Source organism: Antedon mediterranea, chromosome 9 (assembly GCF_964355755.1).
Source record: "Antedon mediterranea chromosome 9, ecAntMedi1.1, whole genome shotgun sequence".
Classification (NCBI taxonomy): domain Eukaryota; kingdom Metazoa; phylum Echinodermata; class Crinoidea; order Comatulida; family Antedonidae; genus Antedon; species Antedon mediterranea.
Window position 1 is genome coordinate 15559676 of NC_092678.1, and position 14880 is coordinate 15574555.

At 35.2% G+C, this 14880-nt stretch overlaps 1 protein-coding gene and 1 long non-coding RNA gene across 3 annotated transcripts; both read left to right on the plus strand.

The window, feature by feature from the left end:
• Positions 1–5847: 5847 nt before the first annotated feature.
• On the plus strand, positions 5848–9650 carry LOC140059109 (uncharacterized). 2 transcript variants are annotated; one of them, XR_011847114.1, is made up of 4 exons: positions 5848–6168; positions 7257–7415; positions 7947–8052; positions 8548–9650. It is a non-coding gene; the product is annotated as an uncharacterized lncRNA (long non-coding RNA). The 2 variants fall into 2 exon arrangements; XR_011847113.1 differs by having other exon boundaries at positions 5854–6168; positions 7281–7415.
• Positions 9651–12084: 2434 nt separating this feature from the next.
• Positions 12085–14880, plus strand: LOC140058238 (G2/M phase-specific E3 ubiquitin-protein ligase-like). The gene is made up of 8 exons (XM_072103800.1): positions 12085–12142; positions 12438–12624; positions 12745–12822; positions 12903–13222; positions 13426–13607; positions 13815–13999; positions 14147–14358; positions 14633–14880. Exons 1-8 carry the CDS (start codon positions 12085–12087, stop codon positions 14878–14880), a joined length of 1470 nt encoding a protein of 489 aa, XP_071959901.1.

The following is a 14880-nucleotide window of genomic DNA, read 5'->3' on the forward strand; positions in this document are numbered from 1 at the left end:
TTATATCGGTTTCATGATCAATGTGAAACTCAATGGCAGCGCAAACGCAAGCTGGTGGTGGTCCAGCATGAACGTCAGGCTAGTTATCGGGAGTTTCCACCGGAGGATAAATTACAATTTTTTTTTCAGTGTTCTCAATGAACATAGTATAATACAAATTTACGTCAGAGTAGGGCAATTGTATTACCAATATTCAACACCATGACACAAAGATATTCCACAGTATTCAAATACAATTATCACATGTCGATACAGTACTGCTTACTTGGTTCACCCTTAGCCATCAGCGCAATCATGGTCAATAATATGAGAGACAACTGCTCAACGTCTGCTCATTGCAGGCTGTAGAGAAGGGACAAAACTGAATAAATCAATGGGTACCGGTTAGATCAAGAAACAAATTTGCGCTGATTACTAGCTGTATTATTATGGGAGTTTGTTTCCATACGTCTAAGCAATGACCTGGTAATAATATATGCAGCAAAACTGAGAGCTTACTAATGGGCTATAAGAATGAACTATTATTATCAACAATGGCGTCGTCTGTCAAATCATGGATTGACTCTCATGTTGAATATCTTAAAGATGCATTTTCCCTTGAAACACAAAAAAATGAAGGTCAAAATATTATAAGTTTAAATTGGCCATATCAAAGTAATATTAAAGTTATTCACTTTAAGTCGAAAATTCAAGCCAAAAGCAACAAGTTTACGTAATTAATAGGTAAATTAGTTTGTTTACATTTCGTCTGGAAAATCGTCGCGAGCGAAAGTAAACAAGGATTTCAAACCACGAGTACGCATTATGCATTATGCTAATTACAATTGTTTACAACTCGTCACGGTTGGGAAGGTATTTTCACACAGATCGTGAGGAAGTTTTATGATTATGCATACAGAGTAGCCAAACAAGCGCGTTTCATTATGGGATATGTTTTGATCGAAAGCTTTTTCTGGAAGTCAAAGTTATTTTTTTAACAAAAAAACGTCTGTATTTCAGTTAAATTATTTTTTTTGCGCGATAAATTTTTGGTGATAGCAAAGAATATATATCACAAGAATGAGTATTCCGTGATTTTTGCATGAGAAATTTGTAACAGAGAGCTCCAGAGAGTGATTCCCGCCCTCATAAGGGCGGATGTATACATACAAATAAGACTTGATTTAATAGATATTATACATGTCACATTAAATAGAATTATGATAATAGTTTTGCAATTGTAAACTATTTTATAATACATATTTATTAACAAACTAGTGTACATTCACTTTTACAGACAATTATTTACTAACATGCTAAGTTAGTTCACAAAAAAGGCCTATTACAGAAACACCTAAAGTCAACGAATCGTTACTCAGCACGGCCTATTCTTTACCATTGCCCGTGTACTACTCTACGCCCGGTAAATTAAGTATTGTTTTTATGATATAAATTAGTATAAAATACATGTTATTAATAGGAAAAAATGTTAAATGTCATTAACATTTATTTGTTTTACCAGAAACAAGTTAAATATAGGAATATTATTAAACTATCCTACGTGAAAACGCGTAAACACCAACACGCCCGGTCACGCTATTGTAGCGCCCGGTTGATAAAGCAAACTGTTTATACGGCAGTTTTTACTAAATAAATTGCATAAAACGAACAATTAAATATCCAAATAGTATTTAACATGATGTTGGCATGTAGTTGACAACAGTTTTTATCATGAAAATACTACCGGTGGTCCAGCCTTTGATTAGTGAAACCGTCACAAAAAGTTGCATACATCCCAGATACATCCACACTTATGGCGGCGCCCTACCACATGGACAATATTACTGTTACAGGGAAAATCGCGGATTACTCATTCTTGTGATATATATTCTTTGGTGATAGTTAATAACTATTATGATACTTCAAAATGACCCACCTTTTTTCGAAATCTGTTATTTTCTATTTTTTTGGAATTAGTCAAAGGGACAATACATCTTTAACGAGAAAATTTTACTAGAATTTTAAGAATATGTTATTACCCCACATACTTTAATCGTATAGCTTTAATACCTTCTTAATGTTGATATAGCGTGGGTAGTTTTAAACAACAGTCTTTCTGACTATGTTATTGACAACATTGGAATTATACTTTTATATTTTATTGACCTTTCCCATTATGTTGCTAATTAACTCAGGAGAATGAATATGGTGGTTTTTTATTTCAAAGTAAAATTATACTCAATTAACTTTTCTAGTTCATTAATTAAATTAAAAGGCATGTGTGACCAACCCAATTATAATAAGGTACTATCAATACACTCATCTTGACCAACTTAATTCTCGATCCTTACATACAGTATACAGATCAGAATGTCTTAAAAACGTAGCATGGATAAGTAATTTCACTCTTTCGTGGTAATAGACACTACACGCAATGTTCCCGGAACCACTCAATACTTTCGTAGGAAAAATCAGGTAATTACATAAAATGTCCCAGATATGTATTGTAGCCAACATTTTTACATTGTATCTCACGGAACGGTTCTAGGACACCTACCCCCTAGACAGTTACCCCCCGGATGTTTACCACCCGGACAACTACCCCCTTAGGACAACTACCCCCCGGACAACTATCCCCCGGACAACTACCCCCTTAGGACAACTACCCCCTTAGGATAACAACCCCCCGGACAACTACCCCCCGGACAACCACCCCCTTAGGACAACTACCCCTTAGGATAACTACCCCCCGGTCAACTACCCCCCGGTCAACTACCCCCCGGTCAACTACCCCCCCCCCCCCCCAATCCAAAAGTAGACAAATATATAGGACCGGTTTCTGTAAAAATGAAATCATCTGTTTTTAACGGGTGTTTCGAAACTAGAGACCCGAGACCAGAGACCTGACACGAGACCCAATACGAAAAGAGAGACCTATATTTGGGTCTCCATTTTCGTATATTAGGGTCTCCCTTTTTGTATAGTGGGTCTCCCTTTTCGTATATTTAGGTCTCCCATTTCGTATATTTGGGTCTCCCTTTTCGTATATTTGGTCTCCCTTTTCGTATATTTAGGTCTCCCTTTTCGTATATTAGGTTCTCCCTTTTCGTATAGTGGGGTCTCCCTTTTCGTATAGTGGGGTCTCCCTTTTCGTACGTGGGTCTCCCTTTTTGTATATTTAGGTCTCCCTTTTCGTATTGGGTCTCGGGTCTCTGGTCTCTGGTCTCGGGTCTCCAGTTTCGAAACACCCGTTTTTAACCGATTATTCTGTTTAACAGCACGCTAGACCCTAGATGTGCTAGATTTAAAGTACCGTATTTATTGAAAAAACGGCCTGGGCTGTTTATTGTTTAGGTGGTTTTTAGGTGGACATTTATTGGAAAAAAGTTGTTTATTCAATGGGAGGGGGTATAATCTAATGGAAATAGACGCCGATTATTCCATATGATGTTTCATGGGAGTGACATGGTCACCGTTTATTTGAGGGGAATTTATTTAAAGATCGACGTTTATTCGGTGAGTGAACATTGAGGTCAAATATCAAAAGTGATATTATTCTTCAAGTGTACAAAAATACATATATGACAAATTTGAGACAAAAATTAATTCTTTTAAGACCAGTGGTTATCGAAGCATTGTCCTGACGCAAAAATTATTATTATTATTAGCGAACCCAGTCTTTACAGTAAATACATGGAGTACTATATAATACGTTCGACTATCCTATGATCATGTGTGACAATCTTTAGTTTATACCACCAGGCTATATTTATGTTCAATCTTTTACTTTTGTTTACAATAATGAATAGCAATTCGTCAAAGTAACGAATTAAAATATAGTTATTAATTAATAGTTGCAGAGTCAGGTTGTTGAATGGTCTGGGTGGTTAGGGTGTTCTAAAGGGATAGTTTTCTGGGTGGTAATTGTCCGGGGGGTAATTGTCCGGGGGGTACCGTAATTGTCCGAGGGGTAATTGTTCCTAGGGGGTAATTGTCCGGGGGGTAGTTGTCCAGGGGGTAGTTGTCCTAAGGGGGTTGTTGTCCTAAGGGGGTAGTTGTCCGGGGGGTATTTGTCCGGGGGGTAGTTGTCCTAAAGGGGTAGTTGTCCTAAGGGGGTAGTGGTCCAGGTGGTGGTTGTCCGGGGGGTAGTTGTCCGGGGGGTAAATGTCCAGGGGGTGAATATCCGGATACGCACGGAACGCCTTAGAATGGTTTAAAGAGGGTTGAAAACGCTGTAAAACATACGAACTAAAAATTTGAGCACAAAAATGAATTTTCTGATTCCATCAATAACTTGTGACGTCACAGAAAACTTCATCTTCGGCATGTCTTCGGAAACAACCTCTTCGAAAGCATCGGGATGCTTGGAAATGTCATCCAAATTTAAAGTTCAAGAAAAGATGTCAACCCTGTTCTGATTGGTCGGTTAAAATTCGTATGTATAAGGTGTGTTATATTCATTCATATACAAAGTAAAACCAAAGAACTTATAACACAAGAATCTCCTGTTCTTCAATTTGCATTCAAAACACAGTATCAACAGGGTTAAAACAGGGTTAAAAGGTCAAACTGGGCGACGCCATTTCACAGCATGGAACAGCACCCCCTCCAAACTAGGAAGTCAATTGCTATACCCCCTAGAGTATTAGCAGATCCCCTCTATGATTTTGACTTTCTAATTTGATGCGGGCGCCCTACTCCATGGCTCACAATGGCGCCACCCATAGCTCTATTCTATCCCACAATGCCTTTCGAAATTGTTACCCGCTTCGGACGAACAGGAGATTCTTGTGTTATAAGTTCTTTGGTAAAACCCAATTGGATCGACGAGTTGGATCGTCCAGTTGGCTTGTGGGTTAGGTTTTTAATAATTAGGACGAGTTTTATTATTTATGTTTTTCATTAAGACAAGTTCATAGTTGATAAATCTAAGCCATCAGACAGATAGATGCACTATTAGACGACGATACATGACCAATGTGAGTACAGACATTATCCCAACATTCACTTCCAAAATCAAAATCAGTAGGTGAGAGGATTCATTCTCCGTATGGGTAATGGATTCTCACCACCAGAATCATTCATCAACTACAGTCATCCTCCAAACACAGGAACATAACACAAAAGTATGAGCAACATCAAATCAGTTCAAGACATGTACTTGTGCTGACCTCACGAGCTTTGCGAACCGTCAACCCCGCTATTCAGTAGATAAATCCAATCCCCGACAAAAAATACTGCAACAAAATAACTTGTTGACTTACTCTTTCATACAGCAAATTCAGCCATAAACAGGGTGAACTGAAATTAAGCATACTTAAATCCAGCTCCAAATAGTATTAATAAACATAACATAACTAGAAAACTATCTGCAAAACAGATCAAACGTAGCACCCTCTTACGAAGGTGTACATGTGTAAACAAGGTATCAAATAATCAACAGTGCCCTAATACGGGCATGGCTAATTCTATAGATACATCATACATAATAGAACAGCGCCCTCTACACGAAGACTGTGTTTATCGTATATACAATTCACTAGCAATTAATACCCACCCCAGGGCGGGTTTCAAAATTAGTTTAAAGGCTTCTCAGTATAACACCCAACGCCAGTATGTCCCTATACTATGGCACGCCAGGACGGACATAACTATGACAAGTTGACCTCGCTCGTGTTATGTAGACATCGCTCGTGTTGAGTTTAACACATCGCTCGTGTTATGGAGGCATCGCTCGTGTTGAGTTTACACATCGCTCGTGTTATGGAGACATCGCGCGAGTTGAGTGTATACACATCGCGCGTGTTGAGTTTATACACATCGCGCGTGTTGAGTTTATACACATCGCGCGTGTTGAGTTTATACACATCGCGCGTGTTGAGTTTATACACATCGCGCGTGTTGAGTGTATACACATCGCGCGTGTCGAGTTTATACACATCGCGCGTGTTGAGTTTATACACATCGCGCGTGTTGAGTTTTACACGATATAATCATGGCCGCCGGGGGTTGAGGGCGTTCTCAGCTGCGCAATCATCAGCAGGGAATTCCCATCAGCAGAGCTGAGAGGAGAAATGGCGTCTACTGAAGGAATCTTAGATCCATTGGGACGAATTTATTAGATTAAATGATTCATTCGTTCATCGGACACAAATACTGTTGAAAGAATACTATTATGGGAGGAACAGTGTAGGACATTCATCATCTAGGCCTAGCCTACATAATTGTTGCAATAGTAGTAGTACAGTAGTACTAGTAGTAGTAGTAGTAGTAGTAGTAGTAGTACTAGGGCCTCTTAGGCCTAGGCTAGTAGTAGTACTAGTTAGTAGTAGGGGGAATCTGACCTAGCCTAGCTAGGCCTAGCCCTATGTATTATACTCTAGCCTAGGCTAGGTCTAGGCCTGGCAGACCTTTAAGTCTTATTATATGTCCAGGCCCAGCCAGCCTAGAAGGTCTAGGCCTAGGCTTAGTGTAAAATCAGGATAGGACAGGATAAAAATCTAGCCAAGCTAGGCCTGACCCAGTCTCATGACAGAAATTATGCATCTAGCTAGGACCAAGAGGAGGAGGCAGGGACGGCCTAATAATAGTAGACTAGGCTAGGCCTAGCCCACACCCAGCTAGGCCAACACTAGTCTAGGCCTAGAGTTACTTAGCTAGTACTACTAGTAGTAGAAGTATGGGCCCTAATAATGGAATACAGATCAACCCGTACACATACCAACTCGTATCCAAATGTTGGCTCACTCGTACCCAACATTTTTTGGCTTACCCCTACTACCATCATGTAGATAATACAATCATATAGGTCCAGAGCCAACGGACTAGCCTAGGCCTACTGCTATGCAAAATCTAGCTACAGGCCTACAGTACCTAGTCTACTTTCTACTCCTGATTATTGATAGTCTGATTTAATGGTACTGAGCTATTAATTATACTAAAAGCCTAATAGAGGGTACTGTAGTAAGGTACAGTGGTATGTCAAACTTTGGTACATACAGAGGCATAGGTAGCCTTGGTTGGTTGTCCTCGGTAGGCTTTTGTTTTTCTTTTGACAATCTAATAAGGGACTGGGGAGGGAGAAGGAATGAGTTAATCAGACTTAAATGTTTTAGATATAAACCGAGAGTAATATGCAAAGTATTTATAAATGACAATTCCACTACGATTCGACTGTAGTACAGCATTCATGTTGTACAGTAGTTCACATTATGAAACTAGAGTTCTTCATTTTGTATTTAATAGTTATATAATTTATGTTGATTTAATGAATTTAGACATTTTGGGTCAAATCATTACAGACACTTCAGCACCTGACTCATCTAGTGGCAGACATACTCAAAATACTGCTTGATATTTTGCGAGGTATTGGTCATCGTTTAGAAATAAAAGTACCATGCAAACCCACTTTGGTCAGGTCATACAGGGCGTCCCAGGTATTGTATGTGTTTAAATAAATGATCCTTTAAAAATCATGTAATAAAAAAGGTAATTTTTTTTATATATATTTAAAACATCAGTTGGTTCAATGTTTCCTGTCAAGGTTAGGCCATTGGAGAAGATTTTGAAAATAAATTGGCCCAGAGTATAAAAAAAACTGCTTGATACTCAATTGGATTTGTCTATGAGCCTGTTGGTTCTGTCTATCTCAAAGTAATATATCCTCTAATAAAATAAGAATCAACCAAATTACACTATAGTTTTAATTAAATACAAAAATTATTAATTTTTAAAAATATTTTTATTATGCTATAAGTTGATTTTCCCGATTACACTATAGTTTAAATTAAATACAAAAATGTTTAATTACTTATTTATACCCTTATATGGCTGGTATTGTTTTGATTTATTGTAACACACTGCCGTACATGATTTTGTACTAATGAATGAAAAATGAAAATTTTCATAATACTGTAGTTAATAATCATGTAACCTTGCAAACTTGACTATTACATTTGTTTTTTTAGGTTGAAAAAATATTTGTTCCATATTTGATCCTGTTGAACGAGCTTTGCGATGAAGATCCACAATTGTGAGAAGAACCTACAATGTAACTGTTCCAAATCAACTATGGTATGTATGCATCTCCATGGGTTTTACTATGATATTACTTAACTCAGTACTTGTATGCAAATGTAAGGCATTATTCAGGGCGTTTATATATGGTTTATATAAAACGATCTGTTTAATTAATGATATCTACAAACAAAACTGTAACTACCCATATTAAGCTTGTTGAAACCTAATCAACTTTCATTAGTTTACTTAAATGTTAGATATTTCTAGATATTTTTAGATTTAAGACTTTTGTCTGCATAAATAAAAGCATTTATATAAAGTCATACAGACAGACATACATATATTTTATTTGACCTTTTGGTAATAAATAGACATTTTGTATGTTATGCGATTTTACCTTTTTTTTTTTTTGTGCAAAATAATTAGTACCTGTACAGTTACACATTTTTTACTAAAATGAATTTTGTTAATGATAAACTAACTGTGCGCAATGGTTTGAAAGCCAATGCACCTTGGCAAAATGTAATTTATCTTTTCTGTTTTTTACAGGCACATAGATTCCAACCACAAACTTATCTCATGGAGGTTTGTCTTTCATGGATGTATTGATGGGGAAACAAGATGTGTAATTTATTTAAAAGTTGCATCAAACAACACGGCAGGACAAATTTTAAAGTATTTTGAAAAAGGTTGCACAGACTTTAGTACTTTTTGTATTTTTAAGAAATCTATTCTTCGTACTTTTAGATGTTGTATTTTTTTATTTTGAAATATATATAAATATACTGTATTTTAAATTTAAGAGGTTGTGTCAAAATGCTTATTAATATTATAATCTTATTTATAATACTAAATTTTGATGTTTTAATATATAAGTGTATAAACAATTTTTAAAACTGTATCCATACTTTTATATATCTATGTATCTATGTCACTTTTTGTCTGTCTTGATGTATTTATGTAAAGCGCCTTTACATAAATTAAATAAAATAAAATATAAATAAAGTAAAGTATAAAAGTAGGCCCAACGTCAGCCATAGACTTGTTTACCTGTTTATTTCCGAGTTGTTAGAAATATTTTTTTATTTAAAAAAGGCGGAAATGTGGCATGACAAATTTCAGAAAAGTGGGCTAGGTACAAAATAATAGTATAACTAGGCCCAGATATTTTGATATATAATTTACAGTATTTTATAGTAATATGAATAAGCTGTTGTTGAAAAATAAATATATATATTTAATAGCATGATTTCCAACTTTATTAGATATTGAATGTTACACTAATGGCCCAGTTGATTATTATATTCTTGTGAAATATGCACCAACATGCATTTAAGATATATTGCCCTCCTTAACATTTTTTAATTGTTTTCACATATGCCATTTTAATGTTATATATTATTCACTTTGACGAATAATTGGATCAAGAAGAAAAAAAATTTCCTTGAAAAAACTGTAACAAAATTGACCAAAACAACAAATATTAAGTGTATATTCATACTTGAAAATTTATTGTAAGAATGGAACAAATGTATGAAAAAAAAAAGTATTTCTTGTAAAATAAAAGACAGAATATGTCATATAATTATAAATAAAAATATTTTAATGATGTGGAATCATCAGTGACTAGGTCTCAATGAAATACAAATAAAATAAGCAAAAAGCTTAAAATTAAAATTAATTTATGTTCTAAAAAACTGTTTTTTTTCAGGTAGGCCTAGATAATTTTTTTTTCACTTCTTTTTTTCGTCTGTACCTTTTATATTTGAATAAACTTTGAAATGTAAGTTTTGTAATAATTTAATTCTCTTAATTCTTAATTGCGTTCAACAACAACAAATACATGAATTACAATTAAAAATTATTTAAATTTAAAGATAAGAGTATTCAGTAGTCATTCTTGTAGTATTCAGTTGTCATTCTTGTAGTATTCGTCTTTTGCCGCATATTGAAAGAAATGTAACTACTGACAATTTGTTCTATTGCATTCATAAACATTTTGTATAATATTGAAGTTTGTGGGGGAGGGGCATGTCACAATAGCTAATATATTGACAGTACAGAAGATACTGCTAGTGAAAAAGGTCAACATTTTTTAGGGGGAGGGGAATTGGTTAGGGGGTCCATGGCCCCAGCAGCATTGCGCCCGGTATTTGTTCAGAGTCTTGTGTTAATGATCTCTGATAAAAAAAAAATTGCAGCATTTTTTTTATCTGCCCGATACCCAACACCTATATCAGATGACACATTCCCTAACACAGGCAGACTAGCACTGGCAGTGATACAATTACAGGAGTATCCTAAACATGTCTCAGCAAAATGAATTAACCAGGTTATTCAGCATTTTAAATCGCCAAAGAGAGATAGAAGATATATTTGGCCAATCTTCAAGGTATCTATATTTGAATATTTGTTTTCAACAATATATTTTATGAGCATTTGCCTAGGTCATGTTCATAGGCCTATGACTAGCCCATAGGCTATATATTCACCTCCCTGCCCTAACTAAGTTTAGCTAATTCCAGCATGGTCCTACTGCAAATTTGGGACTGTACAAACAATCCATAAAAATCCAAAACGGCCTGAAGAGACCAAAACGCCCCTGAAATCTACAACAAAGACGAATGGGCATGTGAATTATAAAATCTCTCAACAAAAAGATTATATGGAATTATAATTTGTATTATTAGGATTTTCAAGAATCATGCTTATGAGCTATGTAGGCCTATGGTGCGCATCAAATGTCAAAAGTGGCATTTCTTTGGGTTAAATGGATTTGATTAATTTTTTTTTTTTTTGTGGATTAATTTGGTTAATTGTGACATTTCATTTATTTATGTAAACATAACATAATTAAAAAATTTATTTTAAAATAATATTTATCTAATGATGAAATTCTTTAAAATGTCAATTGGTTTAGGCACCAAAAATCCCTGTGGTAAAATATAGTATGATTAAATGTGGTAAATTATTTGTGCAAAATAAGAATTTACAGTGGTTTTATACAGTGTTAAATAATAGTTATTCAAGAAGCATTTTAAATTTTGATGGTCTTGCATTTATTTATTCTTATACTTTTTCCACAGGCCAACTACTGCAACTGTGGCTTCTACTACTTCCAACCCTTCTTCTTCTGCCCCTTCTACTTCCAACTATTTTACATCTGCCCCTTCTACTTCAAACCCTTCTACATCCACTGTGACTGCACCGGTTGTACCAAGATATCAATTTCAGGCAAACTTTAGACCTTCCAACACAAACAGAAGAAGAAAAAGAAATAGAAATGATGTGTAAGTGGTTTTTGAACAATTTATTCAATGTTGATAATGTCAGAATTAATCGTACCTTTCTCATTTTTAAAGATGTACCTCCCAAACATTAACATTAAGTTAACCAAAAAAAAAGAACATACCAAACAATGTTTTATAATGAATAAATTTACTTATAGTGGAACAAAATCCTTTTATTTATCATAAAGCAAGGGTAGTAGTGGACCATACTTCAGGGAAGTTGTCCTTGTTTCCGGGCCAGAAGTCAACACAGTGCCAAGACATGGTTCAAAACTGTTTCTCGCTCAGCATGGACATGTCAAAACAGGAGTGCGTTTTATGAAAGAGTGGGATGATCAACAGATTGTATCTAAACTCAAAGACCTTTTTCCAAGCCTTGGTGATGTTAAGTGAGCTACTTTACAAAATTTTAATTGAAAAAGTATTTACACTTATTGATTAGTTTATTGCATTAAAAATGGTTTATTTGTGTTTGGTAATTGTTTAATTGTTTCACTATTATTGATTCAGATTCGAAATACTCTACAGCATAGGGCAGACTTTGGTAAAACCCCAACTTGAAAATGGACAGAAGATATCAGGATTCATTCTTTCCAAAATGATCAAGTACACTAAACCTGTATATCTACGACCTGAGCGGGTACTAATTGAAGGGATGGAACAAGTGGTATGAATCTTAAAATATTGTCTTAAGATATCAGGCCTTAAGTTTTTTGTTTTTTTTTAATATGTTTTGGCAAAATAATGTTTTTATTTACAGATTGAAAGAGCAAAAAAGAGGTTGCCATCTCCACCGATGTTATCGGATGATGATATGGATTTCATGCCTTCAGAAAATATTTTTCCATCAACACGTATGTAAATCATAACAATTAACATAGAATTACAACTATTATGTATTATGTTTATCACATTTCCAATACTACGGACTAGAAAAATGTGGCATTGTCCACTTAATGAAAACAAAATTAGGATGGGGTGGCTTATTTTTATTTATTTTATTGGTGTTAAACATCATTTTAAAAATTATGTAGTATTTATATAAAAATATTGTTTATTAAAGCATTAAAAAATCAGTCAGAATGTTGCTTTCTACTAAATTGATATATTAAACCTTTATGATCTTTTTATATTTTGTCACTATTTTAGTTGCTACTTCACTGTCGACTGTTACATCTACACCAGCCTCAACAGATTGCGCAGTTACATTATCATCAACCGCACAATTGTTACCTACACTGCCATCTGTAACTACCATACCATCATCAACACCTTCTTCAAGTGCAGGAGTTCCATTTTGCTCTTCAGCTCCAACAACTTTCAGAGTGTATGACAGGTTAGTATTGGATTTTAGATTTATGAATTGTATGTACCTGTTATTGTTCGTTGTTCAGATGAATGCCAGCACCATATGCATATAACCACAACCCTTGTTTTCATTCAATTCTTATTTTAGTTTATTTGTTGAAGACACCGACTTTATCCAGTGTGTAATTAGTGATGATGATGATGATGTAGAAGATGCTAATGTCTTGTAAGTATTTTTTTTAAACGTTTTTAAGATAGCTGTACAAACAAGATAAGAATTACAGTTGTTTATCTCATTACATTTAGGCAAGATGATACATTGCTGAGCGACATTCTGGTAGAATTGTCAGGGAAAATAGACTACAAACTTCCACGGAATCTGTTCAATATCTGGAGAGGAAATGTGTGGGAAGGAGCGAAAATTGGATTTAACCGAAAAAGGTTCAACCCTTGTGCCCAGTTAGATGTGGTGTTTGCAGACAGCACATTGAATGTCGAATTTAGTGCGGAAGGGGCTGTGGACCTTGGAGGTCCCACAAGAGAATTTTTGACGCTTTGTATGAAAAGCATGCAGGAAGGACGTTGTTTCATCGGAGATGAAAAACTTCTTACTAGAGATGCTGAAGGTGTGTTGCAATAATATACATCATATAGAATCCTCCTCTTCTATATCATATAGATGGAGTCAAAAACATACACTAATGCTATTAGAGAAAACAGCGTCATTGTTTTGTAAGATTTTTTGTGTCAATGAAACCGTTTTTACACTTGAATTCTAATAACAGCCACTGAATTTAATTGGTTTTTACTGATATTTTTTTTTTCGCAGCCATAGCAGCACAAGATTATTTGTTATGTGGAAGAATAATCGCCACCTCACTGGTTCATGGTGGACCAGGTCCACATTTCATAGCTCCGATTTTATTTGAAGCGATTGTCAATGGGCCAGAAAAGGTGCATGTACCTTTAGAAGCACTGCCACCAAGTGAAGTGAAGGAATCACTGCTTCAGGTACAAACTAACATCTGCCTCATTCAATATGGAAAATGTGTCAAAGGATTCTTTTTAGTGCAAAATGAAATGTATGAAAAGTTAATTGGCATTTTATCTTAGGTTTTTTTTAGATATCTTACCTTTTCCCAATCCATTCCACTTATTTTGTGTTTGTGTACAAGGGCTGCAGGTTGTTAAACATTGAATTTTGTCTTTGATTTAAAGCTAAAAAATCTAACAGTAGTGCAATTTATTGAAGCATTGGATATGCCAACGCACAGTGCTTTGGCTACTACCATCGACAATGCCGGTAGTATGGTCAACGTAAAATCTGTCGAGGACATAGAAACTGTGGTACAGAGAACAGCACAATACTTTCTCTTTGGAAGGACAGCTGATTGCTTAGATCAGTAAGTACTGCATTACAGTATTTGTTAACTGGACAAATTTAACCAGCCCCTCACAGTTACAGAAAGTACAACTAAATAAAACAAATACAAAACGATACCAAAGAAAACAAGGCAATTTTTGTTTTAAATTAAGTTACTATTTTGCAGGTTCAAATCAGGTCTATCCACACTTGGTGTTTTAGAAGCTATGCGACAACACCCTACAGCCTTCAAACAAGCATTTTTAAGAGAAGAAGCAACAATTGATTTGAGGTTGATGAACAAACTGTTCAAGACAAAGATATCAGAAGATGATGACAAAAAAAGTACTGAAATGCGTGTCCTCAACCAGTGGAGGCAATTTCTCCAACAAATTGATGGTAATGAATGACAATTTTTAGCTAGATTACTATAGTACATAAACATTTAGCTCAGCATTAGACCAGACCAGATAATTTGTTTTATAACAGGAAGACAATAACTGTATATTCCCACACTTTTTCTAAAATTGTGTGCAACAATAAAAATAGAGATGTGTACACACACATTTTGACAGCCTACTTTTCTAAGTTGAATACTTTCATATTATTTATTGTCATACCTGTAGTTACTATAGTTCTTGTTTATGCTATTAACAAAACATTTCTAATATAGATGATGAATGCACAACATCATTCCAAGACATTTTGATGTTCGCAACAGGACTGCGGACCCTCCCTCCTATGGGATTTCAACCTGGCAAGCCAGAAATTCATTTCTTACATGGAGATGCCAGCAAGTGGCCAAAGGCAAATACCTGTAGCTCTGTGCTACTGCTACCCGTAGTGCACAGCTCATTTGCACCATTCAAAGAGGCCATGTCTTTTGGCATTGGTAATGCCCAAGGCTTTGGTTTTGCCTAA